This window comes from Prunus persica, chromosome G5 (assembly GCF_000346465.2).
Source record: "Prunus persica cultivar Lovell chromosome G5, Prunus_persica_NCBIv2, whole genome shotgun sequence".
Classification (NCBI taxonomy): domain Eukaryota; kingdom Viridiplantae; phylum Streptophyta; class Magnoliopsida; order Rosales; family Rosaceae; genus Prunus; species Prunus persica.
In genome coordinates, this window is record NC_034013.1 from 9,024,957 (window position 1) to 9,040,735 (window position 15,779).

The 15,779-nt window shown below is 38.3% G+C and overlaps 1 protein-coding gene across 1 annotated transcript; it reads left to right on the forward strand.

Moving 5' to 3' along the window:
* LOC18777000 (auxin-responsive protein SAUR36) lies at positions 13,621 to 14,756 on the forward strand. Its single transcript, XM_007208768.2, has one exon. The coding sequence runs from the start codon at positions 14,066 to 14,068 to the stop codon at positions 14,564 to 14,566; it is 501 nt and encodes a 166-aa protein (XP_007208830.1). The 5' UTR covers positions 13,621 to 14,065; the 3' UTR covers positions 14,567 to 14,756.

Sequence of the window (15,779 nt, forward strand, 5' to 3'; positions counted from 1 at the left end):
AAGCGTGCATTATCTAAACCGGGGTGTGTGGGTTGTATTAGTTAGTCAGGTAAGGAGAGTATTAAAAGCCCAACCCGTAAAATAGTTGGGTAATTAAATAATACAAGTTGACACCAAACACCTGACATAGACTATTTACTCTTATCCAGAGTCTAATACGATGTACCAAATGAGCCCTTAAGGACCAAAACAACTTGGTTGGTTTGTTACTTGTGCTGATTGACTTGATCCGTGACTTTGGACTTGGACCTGTTGGTAAGGAAAGAAGGATGGACGAATGCACCACAGACGACTTGAAAAATCCTAATGAGATATGCAGGAACCAGCTAGCAAGAAGGAGGACATAAACGTGTTAATCAACAGGCTTACGAGTCACAAACATCCACGAGTCGCGAGCAAAGTAGGATGAGTATTTGTTTGAGATAGGGCCCGCGGACCAACGTGCACTCATGGTTGAGAGTGCAGTCTAATGTTCATGCCCATTTGGGCCTACATGGAAGCGTTCATTCAAGCTTAGGCCCCCGAAGAGACCACCCCCGTAGCCCTCCTCACTGAAGCGTGAAGGAAGAATCTCACCAGCTCATACCGGAAGAGCAAATTCTAAGCTACACGCTACGGAAAACCCTTCGCAAGCTCAATCCACCAATACGCCACACCGGCAGGTCAGTCGAAGTGAACAACCCCCTTTAGCAAATCATGAGGTAGACCAGCGACACAGACACCACAGACGTCCTTGGCATGAACCACAACCTTTGAGAGTGGAGGATGTCAAGAAGCTCGTGAGTGATTGGCTCTGGGGCCTAAGGGTTGGAAGAGACTTGGAAGACAATCTACGCTGAGATGTAAACCAAGTGAACTCCTCACCCTTCACTGACTAAATTGAGTATGCATCTCCACCAAGGCAGTTCACGACAGCTTCTTTCACACCATTCAAAAGAGATACTAATCCCGAAAGGCATCTGAATCACTTTAGGAGTATCATGATACTCTACAAAGGTGATGATTCATTGATGTGCAAGGTGTTTGCAATGACCTTGTGAGGAGTGGCCCAAGATTGGTTCCATACATTGGCGCTCAGGACGAATCCTACAACGTTGAAATAACAAAGGAAAGCGCAAGTAAGATCCATTGTTTTCTTTGTAGGAAACCTTTCGTGAAAATGAGAGCTTACTCCCTGAAATTGTTGATCGACCTAAGCGCCAAGTTCTTTCGGTCCTTGAACCTCTTGGTCAACTCATCGACCTTGCGATTAAGATCTGCTTGACTGCATGGATCGGTAGGAGAGAATTGTGAGGAGCCAAGTTGCATGTGATTGCACTTTCTCCAAGACGGCTAAGTCACGGTGGCGATGGGATTGCCGAGGATGGTGGAGACGCCATGGGTCTTTGTGGTCTCACCTTGAGCTACGTCATCGCCAAAGGTAATGGCGTTGCCATGAGGGAGAGCTTCAGACTCGACCGTGAGGCTGAAAAAGTGGGTCTCGATCGTAGGACCATAAGGATGGCTAATAGTCTCATCCATGGGGTTGTGAGGTAGGCTAGGGGCCGTTCCTTGAAGTGGATTTGGCGCTGCTTTTTGGGGGGGGGGGGGGGGGGGGAGGTTAGCTTGGACCTGTAGTGGAATTGATGGTCGAGGGGAGATGCAGATATAACTGAAAGGAATGGAGTTTTCTTTTCGGGGAGAGAGGGAGACGGCACGGAGCCTAGAGAAAAGTAGACGGCACGGAGCCAACAGAGAAAGAGGGAGAGAGAGAGGTGGTGTGAGCCTTAGGGCTTTTTACTGGAGTTTGGAATTACCTCATGTGTGAAGATAACTTGCCTTTATATAGAGCCTCATTATTTGGTATGATTTATGGGAGAATAATTCTTTTATGGAATGGAATTATTCTCTCTCTTGAATAAGACGGTAGAGTATATCAAGGAAATTTGATGTCAATTGAATCCTTGATTTGAGAGAGATATTCCATTTTAAGTCAAGATAATTAACCAATTAAATGCAGATTGTTGTAAATTATCAGGTGGAGCCCACATGTTGGAAGGCTCTGCCTACAAAAGGGTGTGAACCCTTCCTTTGTAAATACACACAGATATCAGAAATGAGAATGAAGAAACTCAGTTTCTCTACTTTCTCTCTCTCTCAATTTCCTCTCCAATTTCCTCTTGATTTATAACACGTTATCAGCACGAATCGCTTTCAAACAATACCAGCTGAATTTTATGATGAAACCCAGATCTCTCATCCCTCTCTCCTTCCATCCATCTCTGCTGCTCCACTGCTTCAAAATAAATCCCACAGAAATAAAAATAAAAAATAAAAAAAAAACCAAAACCCCATAAAATCAAGAATTGAGCAGCATGGCCTGCTTTTCACTGTGCTCCCTCAAATTCCTGGTGATCTTCTTCCTACTCTCAGCCATACCAATAGGCTACCTAATACCCTTGGAGTTGGCCAAACCCACCACCCACGCGTACTCAGCTGCAAAAACTCAATCTCTCTCTCATGTTCACGGCAGACCCACCGGCATCAGCCACCGGTGTCGGTGTCGGTGTCGGCTACGGCATCGCCATTGCCGTCAGCATCCTCTTCCTCATCTCAGCCTCTTCGGACGCCACTCTCGACTCCGTCAACTACCTCGATGACCCGGCTGCGGATTTTGTCGAACAGTTGGTGCCCGACCCGAACCCCGACGAGGCCATGGTCCACCCGTGCGTGCTGCAAGTCACGGTGTTCGAGTGTGGCGGGTTCACCCTCGGAGCCGCCATTAACCACGCCCTGTGCGACGGAATGGGGGCCACCCAGTTGCGAGGGAGTGCTTTCATGTAAGGGACGAGTGTCTGGAGTGATTCAATAGCGAGCTGTTGGAGCAGTCCGGGCTGAGCTTCACCATTTTTGAAGCTTTAGGTGCTTCTCACGTGACTGCGACTCCTGCGACGGCGACGGTGGGGACCTCGGTGATCATCACTCGCCGGAGCGCGTTGGCGACGCTGGCGTCGGTGTCACGGAGCTCGAACTTCATGTAGTCGTCACGCATTTCACGGATTTTGACCCGCGGTAGCCTCTGCACCTTGGCGTCGAGGAAGTCGTCTTCGATGGTCCTGGGGATAAGTTCTATATGGCTATGGAAGACAGCCAGCTTGGTGACCTACGATGGTTTTGGGGATAAGTTCTATATGGCTATGGAAGACAAGGTTATGGTTCATGAGGCTAAGGATGCTCGGTTGCTTGAGTTGTATTTGATGGTGATGTTGCGCTTCTTGGGCATCGGGTGGACTTTCATGGCTTGGGCTTCAATGGCTGTGGTGGAGAGATTATGCTGTCGGGTACGCGCATGATCACAGCCCCCCACCCACGAATATGCTGTCGGGTAGGCGCATGATCACAGCCCCCCACCCACGAATATGCTGTCGGCTATAATGGGTTGTGCTATCCTGCTGCACATGTAAAACCACCCACTGAAAATAAAGGGATAAGTACTCTGCCTCACTCTATCTCCTTCAATTAAATACATTATTAAAATACCTACAGAATTTAATACTCATGATTAGTGTAGATTGCAGGTGGAAAGAAGAAAAGCCAACGTAATATATCTAGCTTTCACTAATATATTCAGTATAATAATATTATGTTATTTGATTGTGGTGTTGATAAGAACCCACAAATAATTATCTTTACTTTTCCCACACATTTATTTTATTTACTGTATGGTGTAGGTTTATTACCCATACAACAGTATTTATTTAAAAGGGTGGTGCGGGTTTATCGTCTACGCCTTTACTTTTATTTAAATGTATGGAGCAGAATTAGTGCCCATACAAGCACGTTTACTTTATAAATTTAATTTACCGCACATTTAATTTTATTTAAGGTATGGTGCGGGATTAACGTCCATACAGCGAGCAATTTAATTTATGAATTTAATTTACCGCGTATTTACATTTATTTAAAGGGTGGTGCGGGTTTATCGCCCACGCCTTTACTTTTATTTAAATGTATGGAGCAGAATTAGTGCCCATACAAGCACGTTTAATTTATGAATTTACTTTACCGCACATTTAATTTTATTTAAGGTATGGTGCGGGATTAACGTCCATACAACAAGTAATTTAATTTATGAAATTAATTTACCGCACATTTATTTAAAAGGGTGGTGCGGGTTTATCGTCCACGCCTTTACTTTTATTTAAATGTATGGTGCGGGTTTATCGTCCATACCAGTAATTTATTTACCAGCAATTTATTTTATGGATTAATTGTGCTGTATGATGAGTTTTTACAGTATGCAGATCAGAACCAGAAGTTCCTTGATCCTCATCATACAATTACATCAGGACTTGAAGATCCTTGATGATGATAATATGAGAGCTGGCAGTCTCTCCGGTACTATATTTGTAAACATGTGATTGGACTTGAGGGTCCTTGATTCTTGACATGTAAATAAGGACCTGGGGTTCCTTAATGATGTAACAGTACCGTATTGGTTCATAATGCCGTACACATGGATGATAACTGTACTGGCAAATGTACTGTACACATGAATAGTACCGGATATATGAATAGTGACGTATACATAAATATTAACCATTTTGGGTAAACCGTCACTATATACAAAAGGGAACCTGTAATTCCTTAAACTCATGGATGAGCAATTAAATGAGATGCCAGAAGTTCTTCAAGATATGGATAATTACGTAAGGGCTTGAAGTCCAGAAATATGTACAGAAAATTGTAAAAATGTCCATACCATGAGAACATATGATTTTGGCTTGAGGTTCAAAATATAAGTGTTGAGAACCTGAAGTTCCAACAATTAAATGGACAACCCTTGAGGTATTATTGCAAATTGTGGTACGCCACATATTTCTTTGGCATAAGAGAATGATGAATTAAGGCTCCCCACATATTTTGTTATATCTGGGTCGGAAGCTCATGAACCCAAATATATGAGATATTAGCATGGTTTTTACTCAATTCATATTTCATGTCCACTTGAAAAGGGCGAATAAATTCTGAGTTTGTGTTTAGCCCAGGCCAAAAGTTCCATACGTTGAAATATGAAATTTGGGAGAGTCGATGTGGTTATTTGAACCTATAAGGCACAAGGTTCCAAACCGTCATTTTGAAAAGACGTAAAAACCACAGGTGCAAGTTTAAGAATGTGCGCAATTATTATAACAGGAACATACAACAGATAGATTTTTTCTTGCAATGAAGGTGCAGGCCCTGTAAAATCTATAAAAATACATTATGTTCCGGAAGCCTCTGAAGGAAGAGGACGACGCCTCTTAAGCTTAGCCATGAGCCTCTCATGGTCTCCCAAAATTCTTTCATTGGAGACCTGCAGCATGTCTAGCCTTCTCAGTGTATCAACAGAGTACGAACTCACCAGTTTCAACAAGGCATTATTCTCTCCTTTAAGTTTCTCAACCTCCTGTTGAGACTCATGAAGCATTCTTTGGAGAGACGAATTTTTAGTTGTTAAATTCTCAACCTCGTTTGCTCTGGCACTCAAACGATCAGCCATGTTAGAAACAGAAGCAGCACTCTGAATGCTAAAAGCCATTGAGTCATCAATAGCCACTTCCTCTGATCTCCCTGTCAACAACATTTCATCCATTGGAGTAATGAAATTCCTAGCTACTATGACAGCAGTAGCATCATTCATCATCACAGAATCATTAACTGTGAGATGACGATTTTTGGATACAAAGGATGGACGCCAAACTTTGGCGTCACTGGTTGTTGTGGGAGTATCATTTAAATTGAAATAATTTGGGCAAGAAGAAGAGGAAGCCATTTTTAAGAAGGTTTCGAAGAAAGTCTTAAGAAAACTAAAGTTTCAGAAAATGAAGGAAGTTAAGTTGAAACGCAGTTGCTCCAATCAAGTTTTGCAAAGGAAATATCTATAGGAGGAAATATGGCTACAGTTTTTCAGGATCCCAATATCTTTTCGGATCCCCATATTCTCTTTTTCTTTCCCAGATTCCAAAACTTCACGTGGCCTCCATTAATGTTTGTCGGCACTTTCGGCGTTTTCAAAGTATTATTTTCGTCAAAGCCGATCTTGCTTTGCGGATTTCACGGAGCTACTTTTTCAAAAGTATCCCGAGAATCTCGCAATTTTCCTATGGTTAATTTGAAATTCACCGGTTCTATCTATTCATTGTATTTGTGTATAAATGTGTTACTAACGAAATTTTCTTTGCAGAAGACATCCAGTTTTCTCCATACCTAGTGATGCGATATCTACTTGTTTTTCTTATCAGTGAGCACTCAATATGCCCGAGAAGCAAGACTATCTCTGATCATCCATTCAGGAAGCGAGACTATCCCTGATCACGTTGCCGCCACATCCGGGAACTGTGAAGGCGACCTTAAGCTCTAATCTCCTGAGGTCCTTCTAGACTAGGAGAAATGAGAGCTTGTTGTTTGCTCCCACCAGCTTCCTTCCTTGATTGCTTACCTTACCTTGCAATCAATATCACAATCTTTGTATCTTTTCTTTCTTTTTATAACTCTCTGTTCATAAGGGATTCTATTTCTTTAGAACGAACATCCGAAGAAAGAATTCATACGGTGATCCTAACTCTAAGGGTTATTTATTTATTTTTGACAGAGAGAAGAATTGTGACTTTTTGCTCTTGCAGGATATAACTAGATCATCAAGCGTTACTGGACCGATACAAGCTTGAATGATACTTGAGAAAAGTTTCTCCCACCTAAGGATGTAAGCAATACTTGTGTTATTTTATGCTTATATACTTATTTGATATTTTATCTTGAAAGGTAACCAAATGGGAAGATAAGTCAGTTCCAAAAGAATGGCTTGTATGTATCCATGAATTATTAATGCAAATTTTACAGATTGTAAGTTGGATACATTAATAATACACTGCACAGATTAAAGTCCCATAAGAACAGAATATGGGTATGGCAGTGATCAATATGATGCACGCCTGTTGCGTAGCAAATGATGTGGATTGAAGTCCCGAAAGGACAATCCTTTGACATGTCAATATTGATATTATGCACGCCTAATGCGTAGCAAATTATATGGGTTAAAGTCCCATAATATGGGTTAAGGTCCCAGAAATTAATTGACATGTATGTATTAATCTGTGGCATGCCTTCAGCACGACAGATATATGGGTTCTAGATGTTCCAACTCCCTAAATGGAGATTATCCACGCCCTACTGCTAAATAACGCTCCAATGGAGGTTATAATACACATTCTCACATAATAAAAGCCCCATGAAGTGGCTTGGGTACCCAAAAGCAAAGAAATGCTTATAATTGATGCATGCGCATGCACATGAGAATGGTGGGATCATGAATTGATGAATGACAATTTTTGATCATGAATTGATGAATGACAATTTTTGGTTTTGGAGTAGCTACTCAAATCATCAATGGGCTGTGTTGATTGGAACCAGGTTCAATTATTAAATGTCGACAATATTATTGGCCAAAATGGAATGAGGTAATTCCATTATAGATGAGAATGAACGTGAAAGAACAAACCCACAGTACGAACCCCAAAAGATGTTAATACTGAAATTTATACTTGGGTGTTCGGAATAAAAGGGAATATACCTACTTTGTATGACACACTGTTTCTGGCAGAAACAAGGAATGTTGGGTTTTTCTCCATATTTACAGATTCAATTGTGCCCCCCTTATTACACAATTACGGAGACCAACATATTATCTTTAAGGGTTATTAAATGCACGGAGCATATCGCCAGAAGCAATTTCCTAAAGATGTATAAATAGCTGAGTAAAAGCTATATAATGTGTCATAAAGTTTAATCCCTTTTTAAACAAAATCCGTTGAGAGGATTGACATTGCATAAAGCAAGTCCCTAAAAGACGTGTTTGAAGCACAAAATTTGTACTCAATATTAATATGCATAAATTACCTCAGTGAGTACATTGATTATAATGTGATTGCAACACATTAATATTTGTCTCGACTTAAAATCGAGCATTATGCCAACGAGATTCTTACTTATACTAAGAAAGTATTGAAGCATTTTTTTATGAGGATTATCCGTTGGACACTTTAAGGATTTTCCGGAAGTATATTGGACCGTACATCGTATTTCCAGATAGAGCTCAACTCCATCACCATCATTTTGGGATGATGTGAGGCATATTTGATGCAATCTCAGCATAACACCATATACGGGTATATTTTTGAGTGAACTTACAAATAGCCCAAGTGTTATTAGATATGCGGACACTGAAAATCTCTATGGTCGCTTGCTGGAAAAAGCTAGTCATGAAGTTTTCAGGGGGAGATATTCATCAGGGGGGCGTGGTTTTAATAAAGACCTTCATACACTGTACTCTTTTTCCTTCATCCAGGTTTTTATCCCACTGGGTTTTTCCTGGTAAGGTTTTAACGAGGCAGTGTCGCTCAAGATTGACTCACAGAAGCAGTGTCAACTACGATATTCAGAAAGGTGATCAACAGTATGACTTAAAGATATTTTGCCAAGCATCAGGGGGAGCGTGCTATCAATAAAGATCTTCAAACACTGTACTCTTTTTCCTTCGTCCAGGTTTTTATCCCACTGGATTTTTCCTGGCAAGGTTTTAACGAGGCAGTGTCGCACGCGCGTCAATATACACAGAATTTTATGTTACACATGATTATGTACTCTTTTTTCCTTTGACCAGTTTTTGTCCCACTGGGTTTTTACTGGCAAGGTTTTTAACGAGACATGTTCCATACCATTTGTGGTCTCCAAGGGGGAGTGTTGTAAATTATCAGGTGGAGCCCACATGTTGGAAGGCTCTGCCTACAAAAGGGTGTGAACCCTTCCTTTGTAAATACACACAGATATCAGAAATGAGAATGAAGAAACTCAGTTTCTTTACTTTCTCTATCTCTCAATTTCCTCTCCAATTTCCTCTTGATTTATAACACAGATATAATTAACACAATTATTTGAACTAGGGCATATTCCATTTTTCATGTGTCACCATCTGAATGGTTGAAAAAAATCAATGTTCCCACAATCAACACTATCTAGTTACTATTTTATTCTTTTATAAATGATAAGATTACGCAGCACACTGCAAATCCGATGGTACATAGCGCCTATTGATTTACCAAGAAAATTTAAAGTGGTAATTACATTAGAATTTGAGTGTGCAAGAATTCATTGAAACCTTATAAAATGGTTTTACAACTACATATGATATATGTCTTTCTCCAAGGGCCTACAAGTACTCAATTTCTCCAAATCTCATAAATATTTTTGGTTAAATTTATTTTAAAAAATAACTCATTTAATTATAATATATATGGTAAACCCACCACCAATTTGATTAATTATCATCGTCTGCAGAAAATAGAATTATTTTGATTAGGTAAATTTGAATGTTGACTTAATAGGTCAACTTCGGGCACAAAAACACATGCACATAGTGGCATTATTACAATTTCAATGTCTTTTTTATAAGAAAAAAAATTATATATGGTTGTGGGACTGTGGCTCTTTTTAGGAGTGTTGATTGCTAAGTTAGGAATGGAAAAATAAAAATAAAAATGAAATAAATAAATAATGATAATGTTAACGGCAGCAAAGATTATGATTGCATTTTGGTTTATGTGTCGCCGTCAGAATAATCATACCAATTATGGCATGAATAATAAGATTAAGAAATGAGAACAAATAAAGGGTGAAGATAATGGAGCTTGGGATAATTACCATCTTATAAAACAATTATATCCCGGCAAATTGCACAATAATAATGTGGCATAATCAAGAGTGAAAAGTTAAATGTACGTTTTATTGACCTCATTTATGATGTTATATTTGTTTTTTTATTTTATTTTGTTTTTTTGGTAAAAGGGGCCAAAAGCCCAAACACAAGAAAAAACTAATAAGTAATTAGTAACCCTAATTCTCGTGACAAATTTAGTTTTGCAATGAAGAAGGAGAAGCATATGGAGACCAGACAGAGCACCATTCCCTGTTGGTTTTATACAGCCCACGTTTCTAAAATGGGTGTAACAGATTAGGGCCTTGGCATGCACAGAAAGATTAATTGAATATTTTGTTTTGTCTTGCTAAAAGTGGAAGATGTTGGATTGAGGCAGAGATGTGGCAAAGGTTGAAGTTGGTGGGGTAACGAATTAAGCACAGAATTTCAGGAGTCAAACTTATCATCATTTCCATCATTATATAGTAGGAGCTTATTGTAGTTTATTAATTATATGAATTCGGCTTGAATTGGATTGGAGTTGAGTCTAAATTAATATTTATGAGTCACACTCCTCTAGATAAGACTTGTAAGACACAATATATTAAACATATATCTAATTTAATAAATTCAATCTCAGCATATCAAATAACGACCAGAATATTTATCCAGTTTAAATGAAATCGATTAGTTCAATCCAACTCACAAGATGTTATATAATTGTACTCATCTGTATGAACCATCAAATTAATCATTCAAAGTAACATTAAATAATTTATAAAAAAAAAATTAAAAACAAAAAGGTAAGCTAATCGAATCATTATACATCTAGAAGGAAATTGAAGAGAAATTACAAATAGAGCTCTCTAGGAAAGGCATAGCTTTTTATTTTTTTTATTTGTATAGATGAAATGAAAGGCCAGCTTGCCATGTCTGTTGCTTTGTCTGAAAGCCCTTGAACTGAAGGGCACTCGTGGTTTAGAGACGTTGGTTCTTGGGAGTGTGTGAACTGTCCTCCTAAAAGAGGGAGGCAGAGCTCTCCCAAGGTCATACATATAAATAAATATATTCCAAAGATAATTAACTTTTGTCCCATAAAGAAGTTAAGGTGGATGATGAGGTACCAAATACCAATCCCTTGTGGGCCTTCCACAAGATAAGGGCATCAATGTAGGCGATGTGCCCTCCATTGTGTTCACATTTTGAGGGCAGAAAACAGGTTGCCCTTCCGAGAGGCACTTCCCAACCTTCTGGACCAGGACCCCAATCTAAGAGTTTATTTATTTATTCAGATTATTTCAACATTAATTTAGATATGATGCCATGAAACTGGGCTTTAAGAAACTGCTCAAACCCAGCCCAACTATCCTATCTCACTCTCACAAGTTCCATGAAACTGGGCTGGCCATGCCTAAACAACATTTCAGATAGCAGGCCTTAAGTCAAAAAGACTTGGAAATAATCATTAATTATTATTTTCAGAATTAATATAATATATAATTATACACATAGAATATTAGTAATTTAAAAATAATGAAAAAAGCACCAGCCTGTAAAGATTCTATATTAAACAAACAATGATCTGTAAATAACATTAATTAATTGTAATTAAGAATCGTTTTATATGTTGTCTCCAACAAAGGAAGTACTACGGATCAAATTAACTTGTCTCTTTACAAACTTGTGATCAAACACAAATCCAAAAAAGTGGTTGCTGGCGGGGTAGAATAACGTACGTACGAAGAAAAGTTGTCGTATTTGAGAACACAGTTTTAACCAAAAGATTATTGTTTAAACCCTAATTCATTAAATTCTGATTCATAATGTTGGCCAGTAGGTTTTCGACCATATATATTAGAAAAAAACAAAAATAATATTCGAAATTGAAGCTGAGCTACTCTTTGATCTCTACCACGCATGCATGCATGGTGGAAAAGGGAGTCAGAAGATCAAAGATGCCTACGGCATGTTGGTTTATGTTAATCTGTTATCTGACAATGCTTAGACACACATGTTGATCAAATTTGTCGTCATCATGATTAAACTAAGCATAAGATGACGAGCCTTAATTAGCTCTATAATTTTAAACCTTTGGGATTAGTTCAAATGTTGAAGGAAAGTGAGATAATGAGTTAGGATTATGATAGGTCGAGAGTTCGATTTCCTGTAATATAATCGATGGAAAAAACTCTCGTCTTACGATTGTCATACATACTCGTCTTATGAATTCATGAAGAGCCAAAGTGTAGGTGGCGTGGTCAAATCTCTACAAAGACGAATAATCGTTTATATGTAGAATGTTGCAGTCAACACTTTCGTACACTCTACGTACAATATTGCTCAGCTGGAGTTGAGTAAAAAGTACGGTGCAATTTAGCAATAGAAGCAAGCAAATCGACTTATACAAGTAACAATGAGTTATTATATCATTTAATATTTTTTTCTTAATTTCATTTTCTACTAATCTTACGGCTAGATTTAATGACTAGTCAAAATTAGTAACTGTTGTTCTATGGTTTAAAAAAAAAAAGGGTTAAATATTTTTTGGTTGGTTAGGCATCTTGGGGCCAGTCCAAGAAACCTAGCAAAGCCTAAACAGAACCCCCAACTTCTTACCTTTCAGTTTCCTTGTCTTTTGGCCTAACAAATTGCCGTTTTGTTCTTTCATGCACAAAACAGCTTGCTCTATACTTTCATGCACAATACAATACTGCTCTATTCTTTCCGAAATATATATCATACGTTTTCATATAAAGTTATTTTGAATCGTATTTATTGACTACATTATGGATCGCATCTCTAACACGAGTAAAATCCATCTATATTATATGGATCCTTTTCATGACATAATATACGGTATGATCTAAATAGTTTGTGTTGATTTTCATTTCTGTTATAGAGATGATCTACAACTTAATATATGCACAATTTGTTTTTTCAAGTCTTAATTTTTTGTAACTGGAAAAAAATTTGGGGAACTAAAAAGGCAAACGTAACTACAGTGCAGCCAAAATGAGGGAAACATGTTTCATTATAAATGAAGGACCACCAGAGAAGATACGTGTGGTGTGGTTGATTTCAATGTTGAAAATCCAAAGGGGTCTCAAACTTTTCGTATTCAAAGACCCAAAAGAAAAACAACAGAAAAAGTGACCAAAATTAGGTTTGGTTTTGGGGCTTCCATTCCATAATTTCCTGAGCTATTTGGCAATTCAAGAAAGCTCATACGTACACTATTTTTAAACAACTGTGGCACATGGAACAAGGTCTTCATCATAGAATAGTCCAACCAGAAAATAATATTAATCCAAAAAAAAAATACCTACTTGGGTTTTTGACTCTACCAATGAATTGTATACGTGGGGGAATCTTGAATAAATCTAAAGAAAAATATGAGGTCAGTGTCTGAGACAGAGACTCCTAGCCAAAGCTTCAGCAACAAAAAAATCTTAATATAATACATACGACAGCAAAAATTATAAAGAGCCCTCCATTAACATTTCAAATGCGACCCCTCGACCTTTCCCAAAAGATCGATCGATCAAGCGACTCTTCAACTTGGATTTTGGACATTTCAAAGAGGAGCTTTTAATTTGTCCCAATCCTCTTTTTTTTTTTTCTCTCTTTCTTTGGGAGTGATAGTGAATCCTCTTTTATATTTTGCTTTTGGTGTCAATATTTTAATTTACTTCTCACCTCTTACAACAGTTAAAAATTAATGAATAGTTTTTTTCTTTATTGAATAATATTCTAATCGTTTATTATGTTAGATGTAAATCTAGATGGTTGATTAGCCAAAATCATACTTAATCATGTGGTCCGAATTTACAGTCTAATAAACTAACAACATGTAGCTAAGAACATAAGATGACAGACAATTTGTTTCTCATCAAACTAAGTAGTGCATTAAACAACTCCATTATACAAATGCATCCGTACGTTTTCAAGTACTTGATAATTGATTATATCAATTTACTTCTCTCTCTCTCCTACCATTTTCTGTGCCACTCTCCCATATTTAAATTCATTTTCTCCCACACTCCAAAATTATACACCGTGTGCCGACCACCTCTTCTCTCTCATATATACATATGATTCTCTGAATTCCCAAGGAATCATATTCTCATCATTCTCCTACCCAATAATCTCTACCACTTCCATAGCCACCATCTCAAACCTTACACTATAAAACCAGCTCAAAACCCACACAAAGCTCTGTATGTTCTTCTATAACATTTTCATGTACCCATCTTATTAAACACAAACCAAATTCAGAAACTCGTTTTTAATACAGACCCATTTGTCCAAAATCTTTAATTTCGGGTCCTTCTTCTTGTTGAGACCAAACTAAGCATGAGAAAGAACAGAGGTTTCAGGCTAAGACACAAGCTAGTGAGAATCTTCAAATGGATTATCCGACCCAGAAAAGACCCGAACCGGTGCCAGAGACTGGAGCCTCCGACCCAAAACTACAACCCCATTTCCAAATTCTTCACCTTGGCTCGGTTTCTTCGGCGTGGAGCAAAGCAGCTCTGTTCCGCAAACTCGGGTTATATTCGGATCCGTGAAGCCCCTGTTGAAACCAAAGTTGCAAAACCGGTTTCTGTACCGAAAGGGCATCTAGCTGTGTACGTGGGCGAATCAGGTGATGACACGCAGAGGTATTTAGTGCCTGTGATGTACTTTAATCACCCGCTGTTTGGGGACCTGTTGAAGGAGGCTGAGAAGGTTTATGGGTTCAATCATCCGGGTCGGATCGTGATACCATGTGAGGTTTCGGAGTTTGAGAAGGTGCAGATGAAGATTGCCGCAGGGGATCAATGCCCAAGGCGGAGAAGGAAAAGCCGTCGCTAGTGCGGGTGGCAATTTCGGTAAATGTCACGATGGTCCATATTCATGACAATGATTTTGATTTTTTTTTTACTTTTCTTTTTTCTCTTTCAAGGAAGTAGAGGGTTAAATTTTACCCTAATATTAAATATTGTTTCCCACTAAATACTGTGAATATTGAAGTCATCTACCCTTTTTCAGGGGTTTTCTAATACCTTGTGTTGAATGTTACTTTTACGTTACCACTTTTAGGGGCTTTAGGAATGTTGGGACAAAATTGTGAATTCTGAGCGTTACAAATTTATTGGGACATGGCTTGTTGATGCATTTATAGTATATTTGTATTGCGTCTGATACTAATATATATAATTTACTGATAAATATCTAATTTCACAAACTTTGAAAGTTACGAATTTAATGTATTGGGCGGATGTCAACTGATCCTCAGTTAACTAGGTAAGTACATGTACAACTTCGAAGCATCGACACATCTAGGTAAAGAGGACGCTGGGTCTGTCCTCACAAGGACAAAACTCTTTTCATTAATTTGGCCCAACAATTTGGTTTATCATTGTTATTTTTCCTCATAAGGGGTTTAATGAAATTCTCAAATGAGATTAAGATAATTGGTTGTATTTTCCTGCTGGCACGTAGAAATATTCCTAAACATGCCACTACTTTGAGGCTTTTAGCTTAACTAATGTGTTAAACAATTGCAACACGACCACGTTGGGGTCTATTGGACTAATAAAAATATAAACAAGTAGTTGAAATGTGCATTAATTTGAACCCAAGTAAAGATAGAAGAGAATGTATGCATGATGAGATTTAAGCATACTTTTAAAGTATGAGAATAATTGAACCACGAGAAAAATGAGTTAAAATTAGGTCAAGTGAAGAGCTTTAATCTAAACCCAAGTGCATTTCTTGTTTTGTATCCAACACCAGGACTTATAATTATTCTTAATACTTGTTTATTTCCAGCAAATCCACAACCTTTGTAACCTTTCTAGGTAACATATCACCTTCCAATTAAGAGAGCCATCCACAGGAGCCAAATTGCTGAATTACCATGGAACACCAAAGTTGCTTTTGCTTTTCAGCAAAATGCAAATTGGGCAAAGCTCCTTTGGTCCCCATAATAATCCTTGATGAAGATCTTAAATTTGATTCTGGTCTTGCTGATGGTGAACCTTTGGTCCCCCATCCCTTTAAAAAAAAGAAAATACACATAACC

What these genes read in the sequence shown, in the direction of transcription:
- LOC18777000 (XM_007208768.2), top strand. Translation starts at nt 14,066, where the DNA reads ATGAGAAAGAACAGAGGTTTCAGGCTAAGACACAAGCTAGTGAGAATC.